This window comes from Stegostoma tigrinum, chromosome 24, assembly GCF_030684315.1.
Source record: "Stegostoma tigrinum isolate sSteTig4 chromosome 24, sSteTig4.hap1, whole genome shotgun sequence".
NCBI classification, from domain to species: domain Eukaryota; kingdom Metazoa; phylum Chordata; class Chondrichthyes; order Orectolobiformes; family Stegostomatidae; genus Stegostoma; species Stegostoma tigrinum.
In genome coordinates this window covers 16,336,176-16,350,131 of record NC_081377.1, presented here as the reverse complement: position 1 = coordinate 16,350,131, position 13,956 = coordinate 16,336,176, and the positions used below count along the sequence as shown (strand labels likewise).

The 13,956-nt window shown below is 39.1% G+C and overlaps 1 protein-coding gene across 4 annotated transcripts; it reads right to left on the bottom strand.

The window, feature by feature from the left end:
* Positions 1-1,418: 1,418 nt before the first annotated feature.
* Positions 1,419-13,116, bottom strand: LOC125465141 (gap junction alpha-4 protein-like). Of its 4 annotated transcripts, none has more exons than XR_007250178.2 (3): positions 12,895-13,116; positions 4,123-5,623; positions 1,419-2,043 (listed from the first exon to the last, which is right to left on the bottom strand). XR_007250178.2 is itself a non-coding variant. In XM_048558313.2 (3 exons), exons 2-3 carry the CDS (start codon positions 5,605-5,607, stop codon positions 1,742-1,744), a joined length of 525 nt encoding a protein of 174 aa, XP_048414270.1. In that variant the 5' UTR covers positions 5,608-5,623; positions 12,895-13,116; the 3' UTR covers positions 1,419-1,741. The 4 variants fall into 4 exon arrangements, 2 of the variants coding, with proteins under 2 accessions (XP_048414270.1, XP_048414268.1); XR_007250179.2 differs by having other exon boundaries at positions 1,419-1,752; XM_048558313.2 differs by having other exon boundaries at positions 1,419-1,752; positions 5,094-5,623.
* Positions 13,117-13,956: the final 840 nt, after the last annotated feature.

Sequence of the window (13,956 nt, the reverse complement as noted above, 5' to 3'; positions counted from 1 at the left end):
AAACTTCCATTTTTATTGTGTCTTTCATTACCTCAGGACATCCCTAAGGGCTTTGCAGCTAATGAAGTCTTTTTTGAAGTGCAGTAATTGTACTTGCGTAGGAAGAGCTCATTCATACATAGCAAGATCCCACAAAAGTGTTTTGATAACAAACAGATAGTATTTTTTAAATAGTGGTGTTTTGGGAAGTAAAGGCTAGAATTCAGGGGTCATGAAAGAAACAATAACGAATGGGGATTTCTCTGGCTAATGTTAAAATAGCCTTTTTTTCAATCTTTTACTCCTGTTAATATTTGCTTTTGTAAGATTCCTTCTTTGAGTGTAGAGGATTTTGAAAATCCAATTTATTGTTGATATCAATGTCAAGGTTAAAAATTTTGAACAGTTTGCAGTCAGGTTAACTCAGAAATAACCGAGAACATTGATACATGAGTGAGGCTGCCAAATAACAGGTAATTTTGAGTCGTGGGATCAGATCTTCAGGGACTGCTCTGACATTGGCATAAACTCAATTCATGTACATGTCATTTTTACAACTATCAGGAAAACTTCAATCCACAAGTGTCAACCGTGGTTCAAATGGTAGCACTCATGTCTCTGAGTCACAAAGATCCAGGTTTATGTTCCACTGTAGGACATCGGCACTGAACTGAAGGCTGAAGCTCCAGTGAGATGTTGAGTTAGCGCTGCACTTTAGGAGCTGCCAGCTTTTTGATGGAATGTTAACGTGAGCTCCCCAACTGTCTCCTTTGGGTGGGTGCAAATGATCCTTTGGCATCATTTTCAGGGCATTTCACCCTCAATCAACATCACAGAGAAAACAAAGCTTGTTACCAGAACTTGTTAATCACTTTAACAAATATTTAATCTAATTGATTATTTACAGAGAAAATTGTGTGCTTTCCTCCAGTTCTCACATTTCTGAAAAACTGCTAGGGTTTGGTCAATATCGCAATGAGTTAAATTTAATTTCAAGAGGTTCATAAAGCAACTTTCTTGAGAGTGGCCATTAACATATTATTGTTTGTGGATATTTGCTGTGCACAAAGTCACGACAAGAAGGATAATATTTTGAAAATACATCATTAGATGTAAAGCCTTTTAAGATGTCGGATGTAAGTAGAAGTGCAATTTCCTATTTTAATTAAGCTAGCTGAAATTGAAGTTCCAAGTCCCACAGCGGACTAATGAAATGTGTGTATACTCATCACTGGTCAGTTCTAGGGACCACACTTGTGTCACTGTCAAACACAGATCCATGTGTCCAGATGTTGACTCCAGTGAGGAGACCTGTTGCTCAGCTCAGCTTTGAAATAAAATCCATAGACAAATAAGCAATTTTTGGCGAGGAAACCAGATAAATAAACTGCAGAAATTGCATGGTTAGAATTCAATATTTAAAAATTTATTTCAGTCAGCAGTTCAAATGGCATCAAGAAGTAACACAAAATTCACCTTGTACAGGACACTTTAACAAATATTTCATCTAATTGATTATTTACAGAGTTAATTGTGTGCTTTCCTTCAGTTGTCACATTTCTGAGAAACAGCTGGGACTTTGTTACTATTGCAATGAGCTAAATTTACCTAAGAAGATCATGAGCAACTTTCTCAAGTGTGAGCTCAGATTTCAAAACTATGGTCACAGTCACAGCTGTTTTTAATTCTTGACGTCCTGTTTCAGCGTCCTTCACTCTTCAAGGTTGGCCATTGGAGTTTACGTCATTTTGCTTTATTTTGCTCATGGAGTATCTGTTGGAGAGAATACAATGCTGGCTAACAATGCAATAGCATTAGTTAAAGGTAGGGCAATGCTTGGCTGTGAAAAGTGCTGGTGTGCAATTTGCTTTTGCATCTCACAACATACCTTCGCAATAGAACTTCCAATGATGTCTTCAGGCCTGTGGTGGTATTTTCAAATTGAAATAATGTGGCAAATAAAACTATAAATAATGAGCAAGGTGTGGTAATTTCTTAAGGAGTGTGGTTTGATGCTACCAATTCCTTCTTTCAATTCTATTCCATGATATTGAAGATCACTACCTAGAGGTTACAGAATAGAATATTCCCATATTTAGTAAGGATTTGAAAACCTACTATTGAGAAGTCAACATGAGATAGTGCATCACCACATTTGAAAGAAATGAGATAACTTGGCAATTGATGACCACAGCTAATGAGGAAAATAGTGAAAATTGCAGGAGGTAGGAAATCTCAAGGAGCTGAGATGTTCCACTGTTTTGATTTGCACATGAATGAAACCATTGCAAGGAGTTCTGATTTCAACATCAGGATGCAGAGAAAGGGGAAGAGCACATATTTGGAATTCTAGGGAAAGATTTCAAGCAGCATTTACTCAATGCTGGTCATACTAATAACCAGAGATCACCAGGCAGGTTTTAGAAGATAGATTGGGGCTGGGCAAGGGAAGGATCAATTATTAAAAGTTGACAAACTTTTGTTTTTGAATTACTTTACAGTGACCCCATTTTATTTAAGGTCTTTGAAACTTTCACTTTCCTTAACCTGTTGGCTTGATCTCCAATACATGACACCCATACTCTTGTCAAGTGTGAAAACAGATTGAAAGTGACTTGTACATGTTTTACTTTTAGATGTCTATGTTGTAAGTTACATAGTTATTACACCATCTACAGAATACACTGTATCTTAGTCATCAATTGTAGTTGATTTCTCAATGAACCTAAGTAAGTGTGCCTCCTTAATTATTAATTTTCATGTATGACAGTAATCACTAACAGCATGAGATTGTCGACTACAGTCTGCAACTGCACTGTTCATAAAACCCTGTCCAGTGAAGTGGAAGAATTCACACAGAACTGGCTGCCAAATACAGGACACACAAAATCTAATGTTTGAGTTCTGAGAAAGATGATTGCTATAAGATGCTGAATGCTTGCTCTAACTGTTTGTGGTGCTCTTAGCCAGTTTATCCCAATCCCTTACTACTGAAGTTAAAAGCAAAGTGAAATATGAAACTGATGAAACAACTGAAACAATATCACTTTTACACTGACTGCTGTTCTTTTTCAGAATTTTGGATACGTTGAAGAATTCTTTAATTAGAAAAAAAGAACAGGTTGTGTTATTTGATTTCCACACATTCACTGTCATTGAACAGAAAATCTGGTTTGTGTCTGGGTTGGATGTGCTAAGACATTACATTGATTCTGGTCTCCTTGCTACAGGAAGGATGTTGTGAAACTAGAAAGGGTTTGAGCTACAGGGACAGGCTGAATAAACTGAGACTACTTTCCCTGGAGCATCAGAGGCTGAGGGTGGCCTCATAGAGATTTATAAAATCATGACAGGTATTGATAGGGTAAATAGGCAAAGTCTTTGCCCCGGGGTAGGACAGTCCAAAACTAGAGGGCATAGGTTTAAGGTGAGAGGGGAAAGATTTAAAAGGGACCTAGGCGGCATCTTCTTCAGGCAGAGGGCGGTGCACGAATGGAATGAGCTGCGGAAGTGGTGGAGGCTGGTACAATTACAACATTTAAAAGGCATCTGGATGGGTTATGTGAAGAGGAAGGGTTTAGAGGGATATGGACCAAATGCTGGAAAATCAGACTAGATTTATACAGGATATTTGGTTGGCATGGGCAAGTTGGACTGAAGGACAGACTCTAGTCCACAATGCTGTTAGTGATTACTGTCATACATGAAAATTAATAATTAAGGAGGCATACTTATTTAGGTTCATTGAGAAATAACCTACAATTGATGACTAAGATACAGTGTATTCTGTGGATGATGTAATAACTATGTAACTTACAACATAGACATCTAAAAGTAAAACATGTACAAGTCACTTTTAATCTGTTTCAGTGCTGTATATCTCTGACTCAATGACACACCATTTATCATTCTGGAAGTTTTAATAAATATAACGTATTTGTACCAAGCTGTGTTTTATGTCATTAACTAAGACCTGCTTTTTTTTATTAATTAGTAACTAATCCTTACTGAAAGTTGAGTTTTCCCTTGACTTTTTTGAAGCGCTTTGTCTTCTAAATGTAAGAGTATTAATGCTATGTGGAGGGGGCTGAGGGGAGGGTGATAGAAAAATGAACTCCAAGAGCTCAATTCTTGCATACTTACTGCTGAATGGTAACAGAACATCACTGGCATTGACCTGGCACCAACTCACTTGAGCATTTCAGTCACAAAATAGCAAAGAAAGGCTTCTAAAAAAGTTTCATTCAGTCCAATGGCATAGTTCAATCACAAAATATTAACCAAGAAATAGGAAATCTCACGGTAAGTAGTAAATAAATTACAAGTTTAGTAATAACTCCATACAGTGATTGACTCAGAGACATGTATTTGTCCATTATTCGGCACAGTGGCATCCATCTTAGAACAGTACCTAAATCATGTCAAATGTGTTGCAATCCATATTGGATATCATTCAACTTTGCTCATAGACAATGTCTGAAATCCTGCAAACTCATTTGTCAAACATAACCATTCTTAAATATTGCTCATTCAGAACTTGATGTTCATTCAAAATTAGATTGCAACATCAGTTTCCCTTCTCCGACTGCTCACACTGCTGACTGGACTAATAGGCCTTTCCTGTTGAACTGAGCTTTGGTCTACTTTATCAGGGACATCACTCAAGAAGTTAAATGACGGCAAAGGTCCTGGTGGTGTGGAATTCACCTTTTGGCCTGCTAATATCTGCTCCGTAGTATAGTTTGTCCAATTCTGCTGAGTCGATGACTTGTTGCAACTCTGATAAGGTCCATGAGTCTGTTCCATGGATGGGTACATGTACTGTACTGGTACTGACTCCTTTTCAATGTAGGGACCTCCTGGAAATTTAGACAATTTTGGATAAAGCTGTTTCTTGGAATTGCTCTGAATGTTACGAAAAATACACTTGCCAATGAGGTGGAACATTTCCATTAGGTTCAGCAGCAGTGATATCAGACCTACCACAAACATAAATAAAATGAAGATGGTCTTCTCTGTGGGACGGGATATAAAACAATCTACCTGATGTGGACAGGGAATTCTTCGACAGACATAAATGGCAGGCATCACAAAACCATATAAATACCACTGACCTAGTAGAAAGCTCAGTTCAAATGTCATCTTGAAGATAATGCTGAGTGTGTAGGTGCACAATAGTGCTCCCCTAATTTCGACCTTTCCACTTTCATCAATGGCATACTTTAGCTTCTTTTTTTCAATCTCTTTCAAAATGTATTCAGTTTCGCTGTCTTTGTTCTGCAGGGACCTCAGTGCCTCCTCTCGCTGCTTCAGTTTTACCTCTTGCCTTGATATGTGTATCACATGGCCCAAGTAGATAAGTGTTGGTGTTGACACAAAGAGGATTTGCAACACCCAGTAGCGGACGTGTGAGATTGGAAAAGCCTTGTCATAGCAAACATTTTCACAACCTGGCTGCGCTGTATTGCAATCAAAATCTGACTGCTCATCATCCCACACATACTCTGCGGCTGTGCCCAGGATCAGAATCCGAAATATGAAGAGCACAGTGAGCCAAATCTTGCCAATCACTGTTGAATGTTCCTGTACTTCATCGAGGAGTTTTTCCAAAAAACTCCAATCTCCCATCTTTTTTAACACTTCCCTGTTAATGATAAAGATATTTACTTATTACCAGTCATGGTTAGTTTTACTGCATTAATGCAGCAGCCATCACATATTCTAGAAATGGTAGTTATTTAACCGTTAATAGCCGGCTAGGGTTTTCAGAATGGCTAATTTTAGTGCATGTTAGTGTTAAAATCATGGTAGTGAATTTACAGTCCTTTCTTCACTTCTGACAATTTGCATTGAATGTCTCATTTTACAATTAGGATATATGTGAGGATTTGGTCAATAAAAGTATAATTCAGGAGCAAATGGTGTAATTTTATCAAGGCCATTGGAATAGGAGCTCATCCCCTTGAAACTCTTCCTCTTTTCAATGAGATTGTAGTTGATCCAAAAACAAAGTTGCTGGAAAAGCTCGGCAGGTCTGGCAGCATCTGTGGAGGAGAAAACAGAGTCAACAATTCGGGACCAGTGACCCTTCCTCAGAACTGAGGAAATTCTGGGGAAGGGTCACTAGACCCAAAACGTTAACTCTGTTTTCTCCTCCACAGATGCTGCCAGACCTGCCGAGCTTTTCCAGCAACTTTGATTTTGCTCTTGATTTACAGCATCCGTAGTTCTTTTGGTTTTTATTTTGTTGTTGATCCAGTTGCTGAGCTCCGTTGACTTGCTGTTTTCCATAACCGTCGAGATCGTTTTTGAAAAGACAAGCTCAGCTTTGAGAAATCCCAGTTGGTTAAGCACTCGCAGCCTTCTGGGGGCAATAACTTCCAGAATGCGGGCTTTTTGTATACAAAAAAAAATCTGATTTCATTGTTAAATGGCCGAACTCTAATTTTAAGTATCAAACCCCCTTGTTCTGAATTCCTGCAGCAGAGGAAATAGTTTCTCTGTATCGATTCAATCAAATCCTTTTCTAAACACAGATTAAATCATCTCTCAATTTTCAAATTTCAAAACTCAAAGGAATACAGACCAATAATATGCTACAGGGTCTCATAATTTAACTTTAAGCCCTGCTATAATTTTATTTACATTGCCAAGGCCGATATATCTTTTCTAACATTCAATGTAGAAAATGTAACTCTGCAATTCAGAATACTCTTGAACAAGGCTTTGTGAAAATAGGTACTGCATTTAGTATTTTGGTATTCCAGACCTCCTTTAGAAAAAGGTCAACATTCCATTGACCAATGAGGGTTCTTTAGCCATTACTGAACCTTTACGCAGTAATTAAAAAATCTAGCATACAAATTGGAGCAGGTCTAGACCACTCAGTTCCTCACAATCGCCTGCTTTGCTATTCAATTAGATTGTGGGTGATAAAATTCCTCCACATTCCCCCTCTTTTGAGCAAGAGATTTCCAAAAACTCATGATCTTCTGTGAGAAAAAAATTCCTCATCTCTGTTTTAAATGGAGTAACCAATGCTTATATGGTAATAACCCATAGTTCTTGATTGTCCCACAACAGGAAACATTCTTTCAGCATTCACTCTGTTCAGGCTTCTCAGGATCTTAAATGTTTCAATCAAATCACATCCTACTCTTCTAAACCCCAGTGAATACGCAAATAGCCTGTCCAACCTTTCCTCACAGAACTATCTATCCAGTATTGGTCTCGTATCTCTTTTATGAGCTGCTTCTAAACAGTTTAATCCTTTCTTAAATAAGCAGGCCAATACTGTAGACAGTACTCCAGCTATGGTCTCACCAATGCCCTATATAACTGAAGCATAACCTCACTAATTTTGCATTCAGTTCTTTCACTCTGAGCGATGCCATTCTATCAGCTTTTTTAGTCACTTGCTGCACATGTAGACTAACTCCTTGTCATTCCAATGGAAAACCCAGGTTCCTTTGCATCTCAGAGATCTGCAATTTGTCATTGTTTGGATAATATGTTTCTTTCTTTATTCTTCTTACTGAAATGAACAACTGTACATTTTCCCACATTATTCTCTATTTCGCAAGTGTTTGTCCCGCTCACTTAATCTATTCATATTTCTTTATAGTTTTCCAATGTTGTCTTTACAATTTACTTTCATAACATAGAACATAGAACATCACAGCACAGTACAGGCCCTTCAGCCCTCGATGTTGTGCCGACCTGTCATACCGATCTCAAGCCCATCTAACCTACACTATTCCATGTATGTCCATATGCTTATCCAATGATGACTTAAATGTACCTAAAGTTGGCGAATCTATTACCGTTGCAGGCAAAGCGTTCCATTCCCTCACCACTCTCTGAGTAAAGAAACTACCTCTGACGTCTGTCCTATATCTTTCACCCCTCAATTTAAAGCTGTGCCCCCTCGTGCTCGCCGTCACCATCCTAGGAAAAAGGCTCTCCCTATCCACCCTATATAACCCTCTGATTATTTTATATGTTTCAATTAAGTCACCTCTCAACCTTCTTCTCTCTAATGAAAACAGCCTCAAGTCCCTCACCCTTTCCTCGTAAGACCTTCCCTCCATACCAGGCAACATCCTAGTAAATCTCCTCTGCACCTTTTCCAAAGCTTCCACATCCTTCTTATAATGCGGTGACCAGAACTGTACACAATACTCCAAGTGCGGCCGCACCAGAGTTTTGTACAGCTTCACCATAACCACTTGGTTCCGGAACTCGATCCCTCTATTAATAAAAGCTAAAACACTGTATGCCTTCTTAACAGCCCTGTCAACCTGGGTGGCAACTTTCAAGGATCTGTGTACATAGACACCGAGATCTCTCTGCCCGTCTACACTACTAAGAATCTTACCATTAGCCCTGTACTTTGCCTTCTGGTTACTCCTACCAAAGTGCATCACCTCACCCTTGTCTGCATTAAACTCCAATTGCCACCTCTCAGCCCAGCTCTGCAACTTATCTATGTCTCTCTGCAACCTACAGTATCCTTCGTCACTGTCCACAACTCCACCGACCTTAGTGTCGTCTGCAAATTTACTAACCCATCCTTCTATGCCCTCATCCAGGTCATTTATAAAAATGACAAACAGCAGTGGACCCAACACCGACCCTTGCGGTACACCACTAGTAACTGGTCTCCAGGATGAACATTTCCCATCAACTACCACCCTCTGTCTTCTTTCAGCAAGCCAATTTCCAATCCAAACTGCTATAACTCCCACAATTCCATTCCTCCGCATTTTGTACAATAGCCTATTGTGGGGAACCTTATCGAACGCCTTGTTGAAATCCATATACGCCACATCAACCCGTTTACTCTTATCTACCTGTTTGGTCACCTTCTCAAAGAACTCAATAAGGTTTGTGAGGCACAACCTTCCCTTCACAAAACCGTGCTGACTATCCCTAATCAATTTATTCTTTTCTAGATGATTATAGATCCTATCCCTTATAACCTTTTCCAACACTTTACCAACAACTGAGGTAAGGCTCACTGGTCTATAATTACCAGGGTTGTCTCTACTCCCCTTCTTGAACAGGGGAACCACATTTGCTATCCTCCAGTCATCTGGCACTATTCCTGTAGACAATGACGATTTAAAGATCAATGCCAAAGGCTCGGCAATCTCCTCCCTGGCTTCCCAGAGGACCAGAGGATAAATCCCATCTGGCCCAGGGGACTTATCTGTCTTCACCCGCTGAAGGATTTCTAATACCTCTTCCTTGTGAACCTCAATCCCACCTAGTCTAGTAGCCTGTATCTCAGTATTCTCCTCGAAAACATTGTCGTTTTCTAGAGTGAGTACTGTTGAAAAAAAATCCATATCTTTATGTCATCAGCAAATATTACGTATTATTTTATCCATTTCTTTCAAAGCAACTCATTAAGTTTGAAGGGCATTTTCTAATTAAAAAGATTTTGGAAGTGAGTTGTGAAGAGCAAGAAGTCTTTTTAGAATTCTGTTAATAATCAGACGGGGTTCTGATTTTGCTGTATTTGAGTTACGACATTGAATCATAGTCAGATATGATAACCTGCTATCACAAGTGCCATCAGAAAATTAAATCTATTAATGTTTTAATGTACATGATTAGGTCTTTATTGAAGGAACCATCTCAGACATTTATATTTCTCAGACATCATTTATGAAATTATAATAAACCCATTACAATTCTTGGTTATATGCTCCTGCTCATTTTGTTGCTCTTTCATTTCATTGCTGGTGTAATTTGCCTCCAACAGGGTATTTTATTTGATTCGGCAAGGCTTATGTTATCTCTGATAACATAAAAAATTGGGTGTTGATATTATAGTACACCTACACACAAGCATTCTCAGACATCCAAGTTTCAAGAATAATATTAAGCTATTAGACTACCACAGAGGGGCATGTTTCTAGTAGTATGTCATTCTTCCAATGGTACCAATTAAGGTGGAATATGATATTTTTAATTTAAATACACAGATTATATGCATACAGTGATGATATGAGGAGCATGTTTCTTAAAGGCATTCTGATATTATGAATGTGAGACATAACATTTTGCATTGTACTGTTACTTTAAATAAATAATGTCATAAGCTGCACTCTAAATTTAATTTGCAAGGCATGAGAATATATAAACTTCCAAATTCATCTGGTTTGTAACTTTAGGGAAATGATAAAATATGATAGTCTTTGGATTTGAAAGAACAAGACTTGCAAATGGCACCCACTGCTGTAATGTTAAGTGAAAATACTCCAATACAACTCCAACGGTAGCAGTTACTTGTTTCACTCTGTTGTTCTAGTATATTATGTTTTTACACTGCTGGTGTCAATCACACACCATCAAACTATCAAAAGAATGTGGCAATGATCAACCCACCTATAAGTAACCTTTACTTCCTTTTTGGCAATGAATTTATTAATTAATGTGAATTGATCATTCCACTGTGCTATTGAAAGTGGAGCATGCTGTTTGGACTAAGCTCTGAGTTCAGGCTAAGCAATCTTAAAACAACTTCTAGGCTTCTTTGCCCTTCTCCTTGGTGCAGTGTCATTTCCCATCATTTCTCATTGCGATAATGTTTTTCATGCCATGCACCCATCTGGGATCGATATCTGTAACTCTTAATTTCTTTTCAGACGAGCTAGTTACAGATTCAGCGTCTGGTTTAGATTTCTTTTGAGGGGTTTGCCACTTATCCTCAAGCAACAACCATTGTTGAAAGTTTTATTTACGGTGTTGGTCAAAGTTTTCTTGACTGCATAAGCTTTGATGGACACACAATACGTGCAGCAACTAATACTGGCATAAAATTAAGGTACTATCATCAAATCATGTAGCATAAGAGGCCATAAGGCTCATTCTGCGTAGGCAATGTCTCATGATGCTGCACTTTCCCACAGCCTTGCAAATACTTTTCAAGTGTTTACCCAATTCCCTTCTGAGTTATTAGCATATCTGCTCCCACGACCTTTTCAGTGAGTATTTTCCAGATATAACAACCTGCTGTACATTTCATTCCTTATAATGCCTCTGGGTGTTTTGTCAATTGCCTTAAATTGGCAATCTCTAGTTACCAGTACTTTCATCATTGCAAATAGTTGCTCCCTATTTAATCTAATTAAAGCATTAAATAATTTTGCACATGTATAATAAATCTTTCTGTTAATCTCTTCTGTTCTAAAAAACCTCAGCATTTCTAGAGTCTTCACATAATTGAGAACCAGAAAGCTTCTAAAGATCGGAACTGTCGGTATGAACACAAAAATTGCCTCAGGTTCTTTTTCTGCTTCAAGAAGTTTTGTTGCCATTCTCAAAACATTGATGAAGAACCATGAAGTGGATGCGTTCATCAAAATATGCTAAAATGAGGTAGTGTGACTTACCCCATGGTACATTAAAATTGCAGATGGAGCGATAGATAATTTAGGGAAAAGGTGTGCACTTTTGGGGATGGAAGCTTGATGGTTACTCTGAGACCCACAGATAGTGTGCAATGTTCAGGAAGGTTCTAATATTTATGAGGTGAAGGTAAGAGGACTGAACCATATGCCTGAATGCAGCACCAGACAGTCAGTTTTTGCTGATATTCATTGCTCTTCATTGTGAAAACCTTCATCAAATTAGCTGTAATAAGTGATCTGGGATTGGTCCACTTTCAAAAAAGAAGGGCCAGCCTTGAGGGAAGCTAGCTGTCCTGTAGTAACTACTGGTACATGCTGAGTCTTGCCCAAATGCCCAGGTTGTCTCCATCATATTATGTGCCAGGTGATGGAACAACTGTAAAGATGAGTAATTGAACTGATGTTGAAAATGACATGGGATTGCTTTTCAGTCATCACTGTATAAGTCACTGCCATGGATCCATCTTATCCATTCAATGTATCTACCTTGTCCCATGCTATGACTATATAACAGTTCCTTTGTGTGGAGTCAGAGACCATTGCTCCATGCCTCACAAGTGAGTAAAGCACTACAGAGAAATTATAGTTTTAATTGTTCTTCACTGTAACAATGGGCAAGGTGTGCCTGCTGAATCTGGATAGAGTTAGTCAAGCAAAAGAAGAATGCTATCATGTTATAAATTCAATCATTTGATGTCCAATTTTTCTCATGTCTATTCTGATTGGCACCTATGACAAGGAAGAGAGTGAATAGAGTAGGGGAAAATGCTTTGCCAAGTAAGGGTTGCCAGTTGATACTCAAATGGCTCACTTTTCAAACTGTTAGAAAGCTCCGCTGGATTTAGCACAAAGCTCTGGGAATTCCTGCAAATATTCACACCTGACCAGGTAGCAAGCCCTTCACAAAACTGGCTCAGTTTCAGTGGCTACTTGTGGGTTGTGATATTTTCCAAAGTAACAGCTAACAGAGAACGCTGGGCACTTAGTGTCATCCCGGTAACAGAAATCTTACAAACGGGTGCACCAGTAGCTCAAAAATCAGAGGAGAATGTAGAAATCTGAACAACTCAGAGACACCTCCCGGAAGGTGCCTGAAATAAAAATGATTGTGTTCCCTGTTCAGTTTCAGAACGCACGAGAAAAGTCTCAACAAAAAATTCCACACCTGCAATAACAACGAATCTCTGAAATAAACAGCATGGCAAAGACAAACTGAACGAGTCCAGTGTTACAGTCCACTTATCTCTACCTGTCAATCAGATGTAAGTTGCACTCACGGCATTAGCCTTTACATATTTACCGTGTAAGGGAAACCTAAAAAAAAATCAAATAAACTGAATATTCAACCCTGTGGAGATACGGCAATTCATTACTTTCCTCCTGAAATAGCTTCTTTTAGGCATTTCTGTTAACACTCCCATAATGATCGGTTACATAGAGACCGCCATCAGCCTCCATCCGTTAGTTTAGTAGGGACTGGAATTCAATAACTTACCAAGAGTAAGTTTATAAAAGATACAGGACGCTGTAACCCGACACCCGGCCTTCAGGATTTGTCCCGTTCTACTAGGAATGTTTCTCAGAGTTGAAACATTTTAAGGGGAAAGCTCCTCCAACGTCATCTCTGAAGTATGTTGCGGAATCAGAAGTTGTGCATTGTTTTTTTTTGACAGGAGATGTAGTTGAGCAGGAATGTATGAGTCCTGTACAGCTGACAGCTTCCAGCAACAGGAAGGAAATCAGCTGCATGAGCAAGCTCTGTCTACTTCTCCCAGGCTAACAGCTCCCAACAACACGAACTGCATTGATCCCGGTGCTCCGTGCGTTTTCTTCTGTGCAAGCAAGATTGATAGCAAATATTACAGGTCCATTGTTCTCAATCCAGCACTTATTATTGGAGGGAGACTGAGGCAAAAACAGTCTTTAGTCATAGAGGTCTACAACACAGAAAGGATGAACCTCAGCCCATCTAGTCTGCGCCCGTCAAAAATAACCATAGGGTCATAGAGAAAAACTGAAATTGCTGGGAAAGCTCAACAGGTATGGCAGCATCTGTAGGGAGAAATCAGAGTTAAAAGTTTCAGGTCCAGTGACTCAGAATCATGGAGTTGCACAACACAGAAACAGACCCTTTGTTCCAAACTGTCCGCACGGACCGGACATCGCAATCAGACCTAGTCCCATTTGCCAGAATTTGACCCATATCCCTCTAAACCCTTCCTGTTCACGTACCCATCCAGATGCCTTTTAAATGTTGTAATTGTTTCAGCCTCCACCACCTCCTCTGGCAGCTCATTCCATAGACGCACCACTCTCTGTGTGAAAAAATTATCCAAGTCCTTTTTAAATCTTTCCCCTCTCACCTTAAACCTCTAGTCTCGAACTCTCCCATCCTAGGAAAAAGACTTCAGTTATTCACCCTGTCCACCTAATGATTCTAATCCAATTTTCCAGCACTTGACCCATAGCCTTGGCATCGAAAGCGTACATCTAAATACTTCTTAAATTTTACAAGACTCTGACTCTATCATCCTTGCAGGCAGCAGGTTTTCCAGCT

What these genes read in the sequence shown, in the direction of transcription:
- LOC125465141 (XM_048558311.2), bottom strand. Translation starts at nt 5,607, where the DNA reads ATGGGAGATTGGAGTTTTTTGGAAAAACTCCTCGATGAAGTACAGGAA.